This window comes from Chondrus crispus, genomic scaffold, assembly GCF_000350225.1.
Source record: "Chondrus crispus Stackhouse genomic scaffold, scaffold_31, whole genome shotgun sequence".
In the NCBI taxonomy this organism is placed as follows: Eukaryota; Rhodophyta; class Florideophyceae; order Gigartinales; family Gigartinaceae; genus Chondrus; species Chondrus crispus.
In genome coordinates this window covers 318,858-334,879 of record NW_005179222.1, presented here as the reverse complement: position 1 = coordinate 334,879, position 16,022 = coordinate 318,858, and the positions used below count along the sequence as shown (strand labels likewise).

At 54.2% G+C, this 16,022-nt stretch overlaps 2 protein-coding genes; one reads left to right on the top strand and one right to left on the bottom strand.

Annotated features, from left to right (window-relative positions):
- Positions 1-9,827: 9,827 nt before the first annotated feature.
- CHC_T00005741001 (hypothetical protein) lies at positions 9,828-12,309 on the bottom strand. XM_005717628.1 is given in 3 exon segments: positions 9,828-11,051; positions 11,052-12,040; positions 12,165-12,309. The coding sequence occupies 1 exon segment, from the start codon at positions 11,049-11,051 to the stop codon at positions 9,828-9,830; it is 1,224 nt and encodes a 407-aa protein (XP_005717685.1). The 5' UTR covers positions 11,052-12,040; positions 12,165-12,309.
- Positions 12,310-13,898: 1,589 nt separating this feature from the next.
- On the top strand, positions 13,899-14,436 carry CHC_T00005740001 (hypothetical protein). XM_005717627.1 is given in 2 exon segments: positions 13,899-14,192; positions 14,193-14,436. 1 exon segment carries the CDS (start codon positions 13,899-13,901, stop codon positions 14,190-14,192), a length of 294 nt encoding a protein of 97 aa, XP_005717684.1. The 3' UTR covers positions 14,193-14,436.
- The last annotated feature ends 1,586 nt before the right edge of the window (positions 14,437-16,022 follow it).

Genomic DNA, 16,022 nt, shown 5'->3' with positions numbered 1-16,022 from the left:
CTTCGAAGCGAAAATTCTGGGGGAGGTCGGCTGAGTACACTCTCGAATGAGGTCGTACGCGTAGATCTGTGTACGTGGGAGTTGTACGCGTCAGTTAATGGCCCCACGTACACATCCCAATCGTCTTGGTGTTCGTTGACGTAGTTACGCAACATAGACGCGATAGTACGGTTGTAGCGCTCCACTTGGCCGTTGGTCTGGGGATGGTACGCGGACGTATACAAGTTCGTAATCCCCAGGATCCGGCACGCGCTGTGGAAGAACTTCGCGTTAAATTGAGGTCCATTATCGGACAACAGCGAACGCGGAATGCCGTACTTGAAAACCCACGCGTCACAAAACGCGGTCGCCACTGTGTACGCGGTCACTGTCCTCAACGCCACGACTTGAGTTAACTTTGTGAACCGGTCCGTTATTACCAGAAGGTATTGATTTCCTCCTTTGATCTTCGGAAGCGGTCCAAGAATGTCTATCGCGAGGCTCTCCAATGGACGCGTAGCAGGGAACAATCTCAGCCCGTTGAGATGTTTTCGGAGTTTGACGCGATTCTTCGCGCATGTCCGGCATCCGCGTACTGTCGCTGCCACGTCCGCGGCCAAATGTGGCCAGTAATACCAGCGTCGGAGCGCGTGATACATGCGGTTCTGCCCCGGATGTCCTGCGATCGCGGGGTCATGGCAGAGCCGCAACAGACGCGCGCGTAGTGACTGAGGGACCACCACTTGAATGATTTCAGGATCGTAGGGGTGCTTGCGCTTCAAAACCCCTTGGTAGTCCTCAAAGAACGCGGAGTCGCGACTTTCCGACTGTCTGGCCAGTACGGTTTGGCAGAAATCGTCGACGCGTTGCTCCTCGCCTATCTCCTCCAGGGTGAGAGGGGCCGGCAGGTCGTCCTGTGGAGGAGCGACCTGGGGGCCTGAGGCGTCAATTCCTGGTTCTTGAGCGCGTTCAGTATCCACCGCGTCGGGTTCTTCTATCTCAGCCCATAGGTCGTCGCGTTCTTGTAAAGCCGGGGCTTCTTCGTCGCACACCGGCCCGTCGCGTGAACGCGCTTTTCTCCTTCTCCCCGTCTTGTTTCGCGTTGTGACGAACACGTGGTCGCTCTTGTGGTCGCATTTCGCGGTACAGGTATGGTCGCGTAATTCATCTGACACATCGCGTACGGTAGTGCCGTCGAAGGTGGGAATGTCGTCATCCACCTCGACGGCCTTCCGACGGTCGTCGGCGGTCCTCGGGGAAATGAGACGCGACAGCGCGTCGGGTACTTCATGAACGCGTCCAGGTCTGTATTGGATCGTGAAGTCATACTCCGCTAACCGTAGTCGCCAACGCGTCAGTCGGCCGGAGCTTTCTGTGAGGGACATCAGCCATCGTAACGCGTCATGGTCTGTCGTCACGGTAAATTTGGTTCCCTCAATGTAGGGCCGTAGTGTGCGGACGGCCCATACGGCGAAACATTCGCGTTCAGTCGCACTGTAGTTCCGCTCACTATCGTTGAGGGAATACGACCAATAGCCGACGGGACGCCAATCGTTGGTCCCGTCGTGCTCTTGTAAAAGCGTGCACCCCAGTTGATACGCGCTTGCGTCAGTATCAATCATATACGGCCGTCCGTATCTCGGGAGCGCGAGAATGGGGGGCGCAATCATCCGCGCCTTGAGCTCTTCGAACGCGTGAACCTGAGCCGCGGTCGGGTTATCGTAGTCCGGGTCCGCGTCTTTCCGCGTCATATCGGTGAGGGGGCGCGCGATTTTCGCGAACCCCTGCACAAAGCGGCGGTAGACATTACATGCCCCGAGAAATGACCTGACTTGTGTCAACGTTCGGGGAAATGTAAATGTCTTGAACGCGTCCGCTGCGGTTTCTGCCACGCTTAACTTCCCTGGAGATATCACATGCCCTAAGTAGTGTACGCGTGGCTGAAAGAAGCTGCATTTCTTCAACTTGAGAGAAATGCCGGCGCTTCTCAGAAGTCCCAGAACCGCGTCCAAATGTTTCGCGTGCTCCGCGTGCGTACGCGAAAAGACGATAACGTCGTCTAGATACACTAGGCAAATCTGCCATCGTACGCGTGATAGAATTATATCCAGCGCGCGTTGAAAAGTGGCTGGAGCTCCGCGTAACCCGAATGGCATCCGCAAATTTTTGGAACGTTCCCATATGGGTGGTGAAAGTAGTTTTGTCGCGGTCTTCCGGCGCGACCGGAATCTGCCAATATCCTGAGTTACAGTCCAGCGTAGTGAACACAGCCGCGTCTCCCAATGAATCAATACAGTCGTCCATACGCGGAAGCGGGTACGAATCCGCCAGCGTGTTCGCGTTCAAGCGAAGGTAGTCCACACAGAAGCGTAAACTACCGTCCTTCTTTGGGACAAGGACGACCGGGGACGCCCACTGCGTATTCGCGGGCTCTATCACTCCCGCGTTTAACATTTTCTTCACTTCTTTCGCGACCATTTCACGCATCGCGGGCCCTTTGCGGTAGGGCATGGCGCGTATCGGCTTCGTGCCGGGCTCAAGTGGGATGCGGTGTTCCGTCGCTCGGATCATTCCGAGCGACCCGCTCCACAAACTTGAGTGTTCGCGTAGCATCTCAAGCACCTGTACGTGTAATTCCTCGTCCTTCACATGTGATAGATCAACCTCCTTTTCCCAATCTTCCGCGTCCGAGTTGGTATCCTTATATTGTACGCGTCCGGTATCTTCCGCGAAATTTTGGTACCCCGCGTGCTCCTCGTCCGCGTTCTTGTTCGCGTTCTTATTCGCGGTGGAGTCAGGCCGTCCTGCTCCTAATTTTCCCTCTTGGCCGTCCAAGTTGGAAATGTGCAACGCGTGCGCGATCTTCTCGGCCACCCGACGCTCCGGTGTCAGGATGGCAAGAGGGTTCCGTTTCGCGTATCCGACGACTGTATGTTTCAGCAATCGTCGACCCTGACGAGAAAAATTCGCCACCATAACCTCGAAGACCTGGTTTGGTAGCACTTCCGCGACTCCGTTGGTCAGCTGCACCCCGTGGCGGTGCTGCAGCGACGGCTTGGGCTCCAAAAATACCAGGCCTCTCCCCGCTGTCGTAACGCGCACGCGAACTGGCGACATAGCGGGGACATTTACCCAGCGTGCGATCCGAATCGGGTGCTGGGTTTCTTCGCGTACTTCTGCGCGGTTTGTCTCGCGTCCATGTCGCCTTTTAGGGAGAGACGGCTCCCTCTTCGCGTTCACGATGGCCACGGCGGCCCCATGCCGGAGCTCGAGCCTCTGGGCTTCTATGTCGATGCTTCGGACATGCGCGTCAATGAACGCGGTGACCAGAAGCACAGGAACAGCCAGTTGGTCCGCGACGACGAACGGGACTCGGAACATCGTGTTCCGAATCCGGACAACCAAGCGGACCACTGCGCTCAGCCTCAACGGATTACTGTTTGCTCCGGCCAGCCTTGGCAATGGCGCGTCGCGTATCGCATGTCGCGTCCAATCGGGAGGAAGGTCGGTCTTCCTCACCAGATTGTAGCCAGAACACGTATCGACGGCGATAGTGTACGGCTTGAACGCGTTCTTCTCAGAAGCTATCGAGCCCAATATATTGTAGATCTTGGACGTCATTAGACAGACGACGCCCTCGACGATCTTAGGCGTGGCCGTTCGCGCCAGGTCATTTCGCTTTGGGCGTCGGCGTCGCGTCTTGCCCCTTCTTCGCGTTCTTCTTCCTTGACCGTCGGGGTCCGAGGCCTCGCGTTCGTCTTTCGGCTCTTGACTCCTTGGGCCCAAGGAGTGGCCCGCGCCTTGATCACGTGTTACTTCTTCATGCAGCGCCTTCTCGACGCGCACGTCGCGTTCTTCTTCTTGCACCGGGCTCTTGCTGGCCCGGGTGCCTTCACGGCGGATCCGTGGCATCCGACCTCCGGCGGTCGGGAAATATTCGCGTTCGTGGGGTGGTACCGGGCCTACAGAAGCCGCGGTAATTTCGCGTTTGATAAATACTTGTTTTCGCACCGGACCGGCGGGGGTCTCGGTGACTTCGTGTTGCGGCGAGGGGAATATTATCGGTAAATATTCACCTCGCCCTTGATAGGGGTATATGGACGGGTCGGGGGTATAAGAGCGAGACGGTTCACGTGACGGCGTAAACGTGACCGCCATTACGGGTTTTTTGAGCTATCTGAACTATCCGTGCTACTCGCGCCGCTATCTGTGGCCAACGCGGCTCCGGACCTCCGTTCGAGTGGCGGGCCTGGCCCTACCCACTCTGGAGCGGCAGCATCCGCGAAGTACTCGGGTACCTCGCGGGGTTGATTTTCAACGTTCGGACGTTGTAAAATCTGGGGGGCGGCGAGAGTCGGCTCTCGCTCGCTTTCCTGTAGGGGCAGGGGATTCGGATCCCCTGCCCAGTCCTGGAGGTACATTATTGCGTTCTGTACCCCTGTCGGCAATCTGGACCGACCGCGTTCTCCTCTTCCATCTTGACGCGGGTATCGCGTGTCGGCTTGTCTGAAATCGCGTTGTTCGCGCCTGTATCCTCCTTCGCGAGGGGCGAAACGGACGCCTCCTCCGGGGCGATTCGTGTGGCCCGAACGCGGACCACGGTCACCAGCGACCGACTGTTGGAGGAGGTTCCTCATCCCTGGACGCGTCTGTAGTTGGTACCGGTAGTTTCGATACGCGGTAAACATCCGCTGCTCCGGCGCGAGGAAGGGGCACGCGTACATGGCATGGCCGTGCGTTCTGCACAGCCAGCAGACGTACGCGCTCGCGTCGGCTGAGGCGAAGGTCGCCGCCTGACGAGCCTCTTCCTCGGTGAGCCGAGGAACACAGGAGGGTATGCGTCCCCCTCTTTGACGCGAAATGTCCAATTCCGCGATGCGGTGGTCCGGACCACCTATCCCCGCTGGGGTATGCCCGAACGCGATGGCAAAGCTGCCCGTGGTCTCCGTCGACGCCGGCGTTGACGGCCGGCCTCCTGTAGCCTCCCCGCCTCTCATGACGAGGACGGGGTCAGCTTCCCAATCCTCCTCGTTAACGTCGAGGGCTGACGCGGGGGAGCTCGTTGCGTTCGACCTGGCGGCTCTCCCTCCCCTCGCTGCCGGTTTCGGGTCCGGCAGCGGTAGTCCGCGTCGGGCGCGAAACGTGGTTCCTTCTGCGGTCGCGATGCGTCTGATAATTGACAAGTCCGTCTTCTGGTTCGCGGGCAACCTCTGGACGGTCTCTGCCACCGCTGCTCGCGTCGCGGGAGCCAATCCGCGTACAAAATAATGAGCCAAGGCTTGCTCCGTAAATACCGCGGTGCACTTGAACGCGTTCGATTCGAGCCTATCTGCAAACGCGTTTTCCGTCTCGTGCGGCTTCTGATGAGCCGACGCGACGGCATCGTGCGCTACCCCCAGTACGTCATCAGTGAGGTAGCGCTTGATGAATTGATTAATAAGTCCAGGCCAGCTCACATCGTTATGGAGCTGGCCTGCGCGGATTCCGCGCATAGTGTAGCTTGTATATAATCTTTCCGCGTAGCGTTCGAGAAAATGGGCGAGGACGCGAATCGCGACCCCTTCCGTCAGATGTTGCGAATTGAACGTGATGCGTACATCTTTCAGGATGGGGAGTAATTCAATCGCGTTCGTTCCATCGAAATTGCGCATCGTGGGACGAATCCCACGACAACGCTGCACATACTTCGCGATTCGCCCCGCGTCCCCTGACGTGACGAGGGTCGAGACGTTGTCCAGGCGATACATCCTGTAATTAGCTACGGAGCTAAATTCCTGTATCATCGTGTGGACCGTCTCGACCCCGGGGGCCGCGGGGCCCAATGTGCCAAATGGGGTCACCGGTAGCGTACGGACGTGTACCGGGCCCCGACGCGTAGTGAGATCCTGGGGCTGATAGCCGCCCCACCGGGGATCAAAAGCGAGAATCGGTTCTCTCGATCCCCGGGTGGTATCCCCGCGTCTAGTCTCGTCCGCGTAAGGTACGCGAACCGTCTGCCGCATGTTTCCGGCGACATGCGGCAGGGCTTGGGTTTCAGACGCGAAAGTTGCGTCCATCCTTGTTCGATCTCCGCATGCGGGCCGACTGGTGTCACCACCAGCCGGCTCCACATCTTGAGCGCCGGACGCGTTCGGAGGTACAGTACCACCGGGCCCTAACAGTGGGGCTCCGGGTGACGTCGCCGTCGGGGTACGTTCCATCTGACGAACACGTCGGCGAGTAGAATTTAACTGCGCGGTCACATGGGCAAACGCGCGCATCTGCTCCGCGGAAGGAAAAGGTCTCGCGTCAGTACGTCCCGCAGAGGCCGTCCTCTCGGGGCGGCCTTCCCCGAACTCGTCGGGGGAGTCGAGACGCGATTCCTCGACGAGCACCAGTCGGCTCTGCAGTTGATCGACTAGTGCTCGGAGGTTATCCAGAGACTGGGAGACGCGGTCAAACCTCCCTTCGCGAAGGGATCGTAGTTCTTCCATGCAATGCGAATATACCGCGTCCGTTACGTCGATCCGAAGCGCGGTCCGGACCTCCTCAATATACGTCGCGATCCGGTCATACATCGCGCGTGCCCGGCCTTCTGATAATTCAGGCGACGGCTCGCGGTCACTGAGACCTGCGCCACCGCCGCCGAATGGGACGCGGAGCGCGGCTGACTCGGAGGTGCGGAACGCGGTTGACTCCATATTCGCCGGCTCGGATTGAATTGAGGGGGCGGATCCTTCTTCCATATCGACGCGTGCGGACGCGGACTCGAACGATAGTCTTCTCGCGATAATCGTGTGGCCTTCTAGGTCGGGAGACCAATGTAGCATAAACTCCCGGTCGCGTTGGGGGTTTAGCTGTGGTTCTTCGAAGACCTGTGTACGCGAGAGAGGACAAAAACACACACACCAGAAAAGAACGCGGGCGGTGGTAGCGTGGTAGAGCGGTGGGGAGCGGACGCGAACACAGTACGCGGTAGAGCGGTTCGACGCGCTCGACGCCCCGGGGCGGCGCTAGTTAGCGTTCTAGCACCGACGGGCGGAGGCGGATCCAGCTCGCGCGCGTACGTTCGCGACCGCTACCCGCGTTAGTTTCTAGTTAACGCGCTCGCTTTAAGAGAACGCGTTTAGAATAAGCGGACGGGGTTAGACCTGCAGTGAAGAATCTGGTACCAAGCCCGTGCTTGTCCTTGTCCTCCCTCCGCCGTCGGCCGCCCTGTCATTTAATATACAAGTAAATAATCTAACATAACATTTTCTACAGTATTCAGGTAGCGCCTTACACGGTAAGCTCGCGCGCCTTACTCCGGATCGTCACGCTGTACACGTGCACAGCGAGCAGCAAGCGCGTACTTACAGGCGCGGGTGTGCGCGCTGTAGTGCATTTTGCGGGAGTACAGTAGTCACCCTGCGCGTTCGAATAACGTCCTCGCGATTATGCTACACGTCCTAGTGCCACTGCAGCAGCGGGTGAATCCGCACCCTCACCAACAACGAGTGCTGCACCCCCGCCGTGGACTTGTGACGGCAGAGCAAAGGCAGGAGATATATTCGTAGACGGTAGAGACGTGTACAGCTCCGACAGTAAAAGGCGGACTACGCCCAGAGGTGAGCCAGAATAGCGACTCTCAGGCACATTCAGAATACGGCACATTCCCACACAGTCCTCCAGACTAAGTCGACGACACGCTGATGCAACAAATTCCTTTTCGAAAGCATTTAGCATTTCCGGGTGAAAATAGGCTGCATAACGCTCCTGGAAGCCGGCAAAAGTACGGGACCCAAACGCATATCGCCAAAGCTGAAGTAGATTATCTTGCAACTCAGATTCATCTGCAGATTCGGACCAGAAGTGCTCCAAATCATCAACCAAGACCCTGACAGAGTCAAGTGCTTGACACAGATTGCCCAATTCGATTTCTGTGGCCTCGTGAATGTCTTTATCCCATGAAATTAGTCGTCCAACAGACTCAACTCCCTCGAGATCCGTTTCTCTACTCTGCCAGACACGCTCAATGCGTAGAGCCCACGGTAGTTCAGGACTCTCTTGCGAACGATAGGCCTTACGAAGCCACTTGGAAAAACGAGAAATAGGGGGCTCTTGGTCCGAAGTCCACCCGGATGGTAGGGGACCGAAGCCCTCCTCCGCATCTCTCAGCCTCGAGATCAGCAGCACAATATCGCCGGGCACAGTGTTAGAACACCAGGGGCCCAACACCTCACGCCAGCTCGGTTCTCCAACACCACCAGCCTGTCCCTCTGCAGCTCCACCAGCGGCAGCCTCTCCACTACCACCTTGACCGACTGGATGCTGTACATTGTCAGGAATTCCTCCACTAAACTTTTGTTTTCGCCTGTTCTTCTGTTGGGAACTGCGGGCGGGGTTCTTGCCCAACTCATTAGTATCCCCAGGTCGAGCGCCTGTGGTCAGGATGACAGAACGTAAATGGGCGATGCGCTGAGATATTTTCATGCTAGCGAAACAAGCAGCAAGCTGCTCTCCGTCCCGGAGATTGTGCTCATCGTGGTGGCATCGCGACATGCACGTTTCGAAGTGCCGGCGCGCTGTATAGGATAGCATTGGAGCTTCCGACCTGAAAGCCACTCCTGCTTCCCCGTTTTCACCCCCGGTCGCTCCTTCCTCACCCTCCTCACCCTCCTCACCATCACCCGCACCTGCACTCTCACCCCCTTGCTCACCCTCGCAATCACCGTTTTGGCCATCGAAGTCGACATTGTTGTCCCCATCGTTGTTGGTATCGGTGTCGTCCTCGCCCCCCTCGAGCCCGGCATCGGCAAGGTCGTCTTCGATGAGAGTCTCCGCGTCAATCATGCATCCGGTTGCTCCTGCGCCTGGGCCATGCCGTACTCCATGGCCACAAGCTCGTCATCGCCATCGTCCTCGTCCGCATGAGGGCCTGCAAAAGTCATTGCCTCAGGAGGTGCTCGCCATCAGCGCGATGGTGAGCGGCCGAGGGCCGGATCTGAGTACGAGCCCACGCAGAAGGCCTCTGCAAGTGTGAAATGTTTTCAAATTTGATTTCTTGGCCGGCCGCTCAGGTGATGATTTGGCGTTTTCTCCCTGTTCCTGGCACTTTCAGCTATCTGGTGTGAGCCAGACCTGTGTCTGCAGACCCTTGAGGCAGTGTCTTACAGCATCCTATTCACAAAACAAATTTGACCAATCGAAAGAACGGGTGCCATTTACCTACGAGGTGCTGATAACTCCGAAATTTCGAAAAGCTTCATAATACGGTCTGACCATTGGAGCCTTCTCTGTAGCTCGCCACAAGGATGGAAAGGTTGTCAGTCGAAAGGGCGATGTGTTTCGTCTTCTTGACGGGGCCGTTTGGAGAGGACCGCTTTTTAGAGGCGTCTTCCTGTCTCTGTTCCGCGATTGCTTTGGCGGCATATGTGGCTGATCTTGTGGTGCTTTGATCCGTTGATGGACTCCGGGCAGGTGAAGTATAGGGGCGGGGCGTCCATGACGCAAACCGGTACGACCCGTGCAGTACAGTATGGGACTCGTTTGTGCTGATGAGAGAGCGGAAACCCCACTTCGTTTTCCCTCAAGACGCGTCGATCCGGCACTGCTGTAATCAGGCGGATGTGAAAACTCGTGGAAAACTCACATGCCCCGAGTTTTGGGTATGCTGTGAGTTTTGCAAAACTCGTTGTCTGAAAATTTTGCAATCAGAAAATCCGAGCAAACTCGCGGCCAAAACACGTGTTTTCGCGACTTTACCGACAACGTTACTGTATTGATCGAATAGATCTGCGCGATGGGGATGCTCTAACGGGTGTCCTCAAACTTTCAATGCGCCATGCATCCGCCCAGCTTTCCGAGCCCGGGTTCCCTCAAAAACCATCCTACGACTCTATGCCCTTTGACATTGGAAACTGCGGATCATCTCTCAATACGGTGTAGATTATGTTTCCTCTCATGTCGATAACTTGGACTCGCAGATGTTCTTTCGTGTCGTCCATTGACGCAATCATGTACCCTTGACGATCCATAACGAACATGGCAGTTGGGAGGTTTCGGTGTATCTGCGAAATTTTGGAACCGGCTCCGGAGACGAAAAAATCGATGCCATCGCTGTGGTGGTGCTCAAGTGTATGTGAATGTCCGCCGAAGTAAATCGACACGTTATGCTCTTTGAAGACGTGCATTAGCGTAGTTTGCAACTGCCTGCGGTTGTGCTCCTCATCGAAAGTGTGCTCGTCGGACGCGAAAAACGGGTGGTGCCCGAAAATGATCTTCCATTTTGCCGTGCTCTCTGCTAGCTCTTTTTTGATTACGGCGACCTGTTTGTCCCGATAGGACGTTGACAACTCATCACTGTTGGAGAGAGCTAACAGTTCCTGCTGTGTATAGTACATGACGGTGGTGTCGATGTACGCCATGAATACGTCTCCGCCAGCGGCAGTCTCGAAATAATATTTTGAAGGCATGTGCCAGAGAGAGTCTTCCTTTCCCAAGTCAATCAGTGCCTCGACGTTGCCAGCGTAATCATGATTGCCAAGGATGGGTTTCCATCTAACGTCTTGCAAGCTTTTGTATGGCTTGATGTATACATCTCGCCAACTCCTATCTACTTGGTCATCTTTGCTGGACTTGATACCGCTGTTGTAAAAGTTGTCGCCTACGCTGACGACGAATTGCGGGTGTATTCGGGACGCGGCGACAGCCATTTCAGCTGCCACATCTCGCTGACAACACATGCCGTCCCTACCCCAGTCGCCTATGACAATGAATTTGAGCACCTGATCTTCATCGGTACGGATTTTTGAGTTGGAGAGATTATGTGGCACGCAAAAGTCCCCAAACTCGACGATATTTCCAAACCATAGCCTTCGCTTTCCCAGGGTGTCATCGCAGTGTAACGCAGCATTTGATTTCCAATTGATAGCGTTCGCATATCGGCGCGCAGAGCTTGTCCGGCTTGAATCGATGGCGGCGATAATAACGAATACCGTAACGAGAATGGAAGCGGCTGCGAGGCATAAGATCCGGCGATTGGCATATATGCTGTCCCTCTGATGGCGCGCAGAAAGCTCTTCAAACACGTCGGCGGCTAACTCAAGAGGCATTTTGGCGGTACAAGAGAGCGTCGCCAATACAAAAATCGTTTGAGAGAGAGATGATCATCACGGATCGCTGATCTTCCCTCATGGACGATGAAGGAGGTGGACGGGTCGGGTGGGGGGAAGGGGCTGGCAAATTGGAAGCGGAAGAGACGAATAGGGCAGACAAACTTATAGCGGAGATTGGAAGCGTTTGGCTGTAAAGCACAGCCAGCCGATGGGAGAAAACAAACAAAAAAAGCATTTGATAACCCCCAGGCTTGTAGGATAGCAGCCTCAAAAAATAAGAGTTTGATCAAAGGAATACCACCGTAGATTAGGATTCATCCTTTTGCCTCTGATGAAACGCACACCTGCACGCCTTGATCGCGGGTGTAGTAAACGGAGGCGCCCATCCCCGTAGTGCTACGATTAGGTCTCAATTAAAGTACATGAACTACGGAGGAAGTTGGATGCAAGCAAGGAAAACGTAGTTGAGTGATGGCGCAGTTGATATATGGTTACACTTTACATGGTGGGACTAGAGCTGCAGCATGCCCTCGTACAACACGTATCTGGTCAGCCGGGATGTGGGTCACTCTGGTCATTAGCGGCATGAGCATGGGCCATGGGGTCACTCCTCGCCATGGCGAACAAGGCCTCCTGCTGCCGGAGTAGTTCCGCGTTGTCAATCTGCGGACGCTTCTCCTTTGCGCGTCTCCCTGAACCCCTCGCCTTCAGTTTGTCGTCATGTTTTGCCTTATCATACTCGTCCTTGACTTCCTGACTAAAGCGCTCCATGCCCAGGGCCGTGAGGGCTCGCAGGACATGCTCGGGGGTAATGGTCTTCTTTCGGTCGCGTTCGCAGATTTCGTTGGCCTCCGAGGAGAGGAGTTGGACAAACTCCGTGCAGCAGGAGACGATTAGCTCACGGGTGTCAGCGGTAAGACGGACGTCTAAGCCGGAGGCAACTTCGTTTGCAAACTTGTTGACGGTAGCTTTTGGCAGGGCGATATCTGGAGAGTAAATGGAGGGTGCGGTTTTGTGGAGGTGCAAGGATTAGTTTTGTGTTTCCCGTGATGTGGAAAAAGCGAGGCTAAAGCGAGGATTTCGACAAAAGGGAACGGGAGAGAATCATACCTGAAGAAGAGGTGAGCGCAAGCTCGTCATCGCTGCCCATGGTGCGAGAATATAGGGCGACCAAAGGGGCGCAGCGAAATAGAGTGAAACCAAGCGGTTGTTTAGCAGTTAGAATACTAGAGTGAGGCGGGGATTAGAAGGGGAGTGATGGCGTAAAGTGAGTCGGGGTGAAGGGGGTAGATAGGGGCTCTACGGTTGGCGCTGTTTGGCGGTGCACAAGCGTTTGGAGACAAGGATTAAGCGGTTTTCATGACAAAGAGAGAAAGGTCAGTCGCAAGAAGTACAAGTACAGTATGTAGGCAATAAATGTGGTGTGGTGTGGTGTGGTATCACATCATGTGATACCCTTGGTACCCTTGGTACTGTACACTACAAGTATGATAGGATGTTGCGTTGTGCGCAGTGCGCTGGTCATCATGGGTCCTAGTGGGTCTTAGCTCTGTTGTAAATAAAGATGTAAACCCGGGTCCAAGTTGGATGGACCCATGATGACCAGCGCACTGCGAAAAAAAAAGAAGCAAAAGCACTGCTTTTGCATTACACAATTTACACACATGTACACGGGTACACGTATGCCACGAGAGCTGCATGGTCAGGCGTCTTGAAGTATGCAGATACTGCAAAGATAGGTGCGTAGAATACAGCGCATGATTCTACGGATAAATAGTAAATCGTGTGCATATTGTGTGTATACTTTACTTGTTGGACGGTTATGGGGCGATGCGTGGATTGAGGATCATTATTTGTGACAAAATTGGGAATGTATTTAGAGTTTGGTGGTGTGTAAACAAGCCACGGCGCAAAGGAGTGCCTCCTCCCTTGCCAAGCGTAGGTCGGTGAAACGGCAAGAGGGTGATCAGTGGGGCTGGCGTCTGGCTAAGACCCCGTCTGGGTAGGGTAGATTAAGAGCGGAACTGGCGTGCTCGTTGGCCTGACGATCGGCCTCTTCCGCACAGATACCGTAGCACCCAAGTAGCACTCATGTAGCACGCAGGTACCCTTGAATGGTCGACTTTATTGAGAGAGTATTGGTATCAGTATTGCAGGTACACTACCCTTCGAAGGGTACCAAGGGTAGCACCCATGTGCGGCCACTGTCGGCAACACAATTGGGCAGTGCATTTCATTATTGAGCCCGTTTTCGTCTTGAACCGTTATGGGTCTACAGAGTAACAATTGGGTTGCAAGAACGGCTGGACAGGCAGTCACCAAACCCGAGACGGGCCCGAGACGGGCTGTAGCCTTACTGTAAAGATCATGAACACGTCATGGTCTCTTGGTGGATGTTGAGTGGCCAGTCACAGCAATGCTTGGCGTCCAGCAATGCTGGCCCGGAATTGAGGCGGCCGGTCCGGCGTCGTTAAACAAAGAAAGGACAGGAAGGGAACGTAAAGACTTTAAAAAGTGTGCAGGAAACCTCATTCCTCCTTATGACCGATGTCGACATCCGTGTAGAGTGCAACGAGCGAATCGCTAGGAGGCATTGCTGTGACGCCTCTGGAAACGGCCCTTCACAACAGCACCTCCGCTGTATTATCCTATTCACCCTTCCACCTATTGCACTTTTTTCCCACGTCAACCACAAACAACACCCGCGCCCACTACTACATATAACACTCCCCACAACCTCTCCGCCGACACATCCCATCCCCAACCCACATTCCCAACCCACAACCGCTCCTCCCCACTCGACTCGCAGTACCGCCTCAGTCTCCATCCACTCTCCACAACACCATGGTCGCCTCATCTCGATTCATTCTCCTTGCCCTCTGCGTACTGCTCGCACTTGCCTGCGAGGCAGCTCCTACCCCGTCCGTGCCTACCCTCGCCTCCGACCACCCCAGACCTGCTCCATCCTTCAAATGGCTCACTTCCGCTCGTAACGTCCTCGATGAGGCTGAGGATATCACTGATGACATTTCCGAGAAGACAGGCCTGACCACTGGTGTCATCATCGCTATCGCCGTCGGTGCCGCTATCTTCCTCATCGTTATGGTCGTACTTTGCTGCTGTTGCTGCTGCTTCTAAGGCCATCACCCCACCGTTCTACAAAGTTTTGTGCCACCATCACACTTTGAAACCCTCCCGCAAACGTCGCAGTAACTCACTTGTGTGCAATCCTGCCACAGTCGTGGAGCTATCAGTTTTCCACACCGCTTCGTCGAATCAAGTAGGTTCACATCTCACTCCCACACGCAAAATTCTACCTCTTCTAATATATTAAACTAAGCGTAACTCCCGTCACGACTTCCGTTCTACGGCTCTATTTTGATCTTCTACACCCTCTATAATCCAATTTTCCCACTTGTATCGCAATGTGAAACTCTCGGAATGCAGCATAGTCCTTTGGTTTCTGCTGTATCCCGAAAAGGACTAAGTAGCGACGTAAAGCGTTATCCCGTTGTAAGCCAAATGAGGAACACTTGTGCCTTTGTAGCGCAAATATGTGCTGTGGGCTGCGTCATTCTTCAAACGCATTGAAACGAAATAGTTTTATGTATAGTACAGCTCCAGAAGGTACATGCATAAACATATGTGCGGGCATAATGCACACCAATTCTAAGGTTGGCAAACGTCCTTTTCGCATCATCTTGTCCGCTTTTTGCGTTACATTCTTGAACAGATTCTCGCACAGATTCTCTCTTTCAGCTGCAAACACATTGTTAAATCCAAAGTTGTAAACAATACAGTCTTGAGGACCGAAACTTGCGTTGTCTCAGCATTCAAAGGAATCTATCGCGCAGATATCTATACTGTACGCTTCAGCATTGCGATAGATATTGCATACGGTATGAAAGGACGAGCAGTTTCAAGTGAAATCCGCTATTCAGAGGGGGAGCCTGCATTCCCTGACATGTGCAGACACGCAAAGCGGATGTCATGCTTGTTTCTAGAACGCTGTTCGTTTACCCGCACTTCGAGTTCATGTGAAAGAGCCACGAAAGCTTCATAGCTAGATTGGGGCCACGTTGACTCTGATGAGCCACATACAGCATCACGGGTGTGCATGCACTGCGGATAAACCCTGCTGGTGTGCTCCCTATTTGTATACAGTATTTACTTTACCTGCAGCAGAATTCTAGCTGCCTCACGAGAATTCGTTTCAGAACAACAATGCGCCTTTCCATCCAGTTCTGCCAGCACCTGCTTTCGTACTGTACTATACATGCCCGTTGGGTACTATTTACAGTACTCTAAAGGGTACCTTATTGGCGGGGAAAAGGGGAAACGATTTTCTTCGCAAGGTGCGCTTTTAGAATCATTTCCTGCGAGCCACCTGATACAGCATGGCGGTTCCCCCTGTTCCCGTACGGAAATAGTGCAACGGCCTCACTTCATTCTCGACGACATTGAAGGGTCGCTAAAGAGCTTAGTACTGCAGGGAGGTGTCGAAGGTGTCAAAGAAAGCTTTAAATTTCGAAGTCTTTCTGGAGAAATGATAGGCAGCCAACATAAGGAAGGTTGTCAAGTCAACCTAGAATGAAGATCAGTTCCTATCCCGTAACGGCGCTTCTGCAGCATTGAGTTCATATGGCTTTTCACAAGAACCAATATGCTATGTATAAGAAGGGAGTATTAGTAATTTTACAACCATATACCAATAACCCCATATAATAAAGTATAGAACCTGCCCTGGTTCATACGCTTCGGAGAAACTGTTCTAAAAGGATAGCGAAATTTTGCTTCTCGTATCTAGATAACTACTCTTGTTTCTATCAATTCAGAAGCAGGGGGTACTTTCATACCAATAAATCTCGAGTAAACTTACGCTGCCCCTTTCGCTCATATAAAGCAGGGTCGTATAAACCTTACGAACCCTGTAAAGGCTCCGAAGAAGCTGTTACTGAGAGCATGGTC

Excerpts from the sequence above, each read along its gene's own strand:
- CHC_T00005741001 (XM_005717628.1), bottom strand. The coding sequence starts at position 11,051 with ATGCCTCTTGAGTTAGCCGCCGACGTGTTTGAAGAGCTTTCTGCGCGC.
- CHC_T00005740001 (XM_005717627.1), top strand. The coding sequence starts at position 13,899 with ATGGTCGCCTCATCTCGATTCATTCTCCTTGCCCTCTGCGTACTGCTC.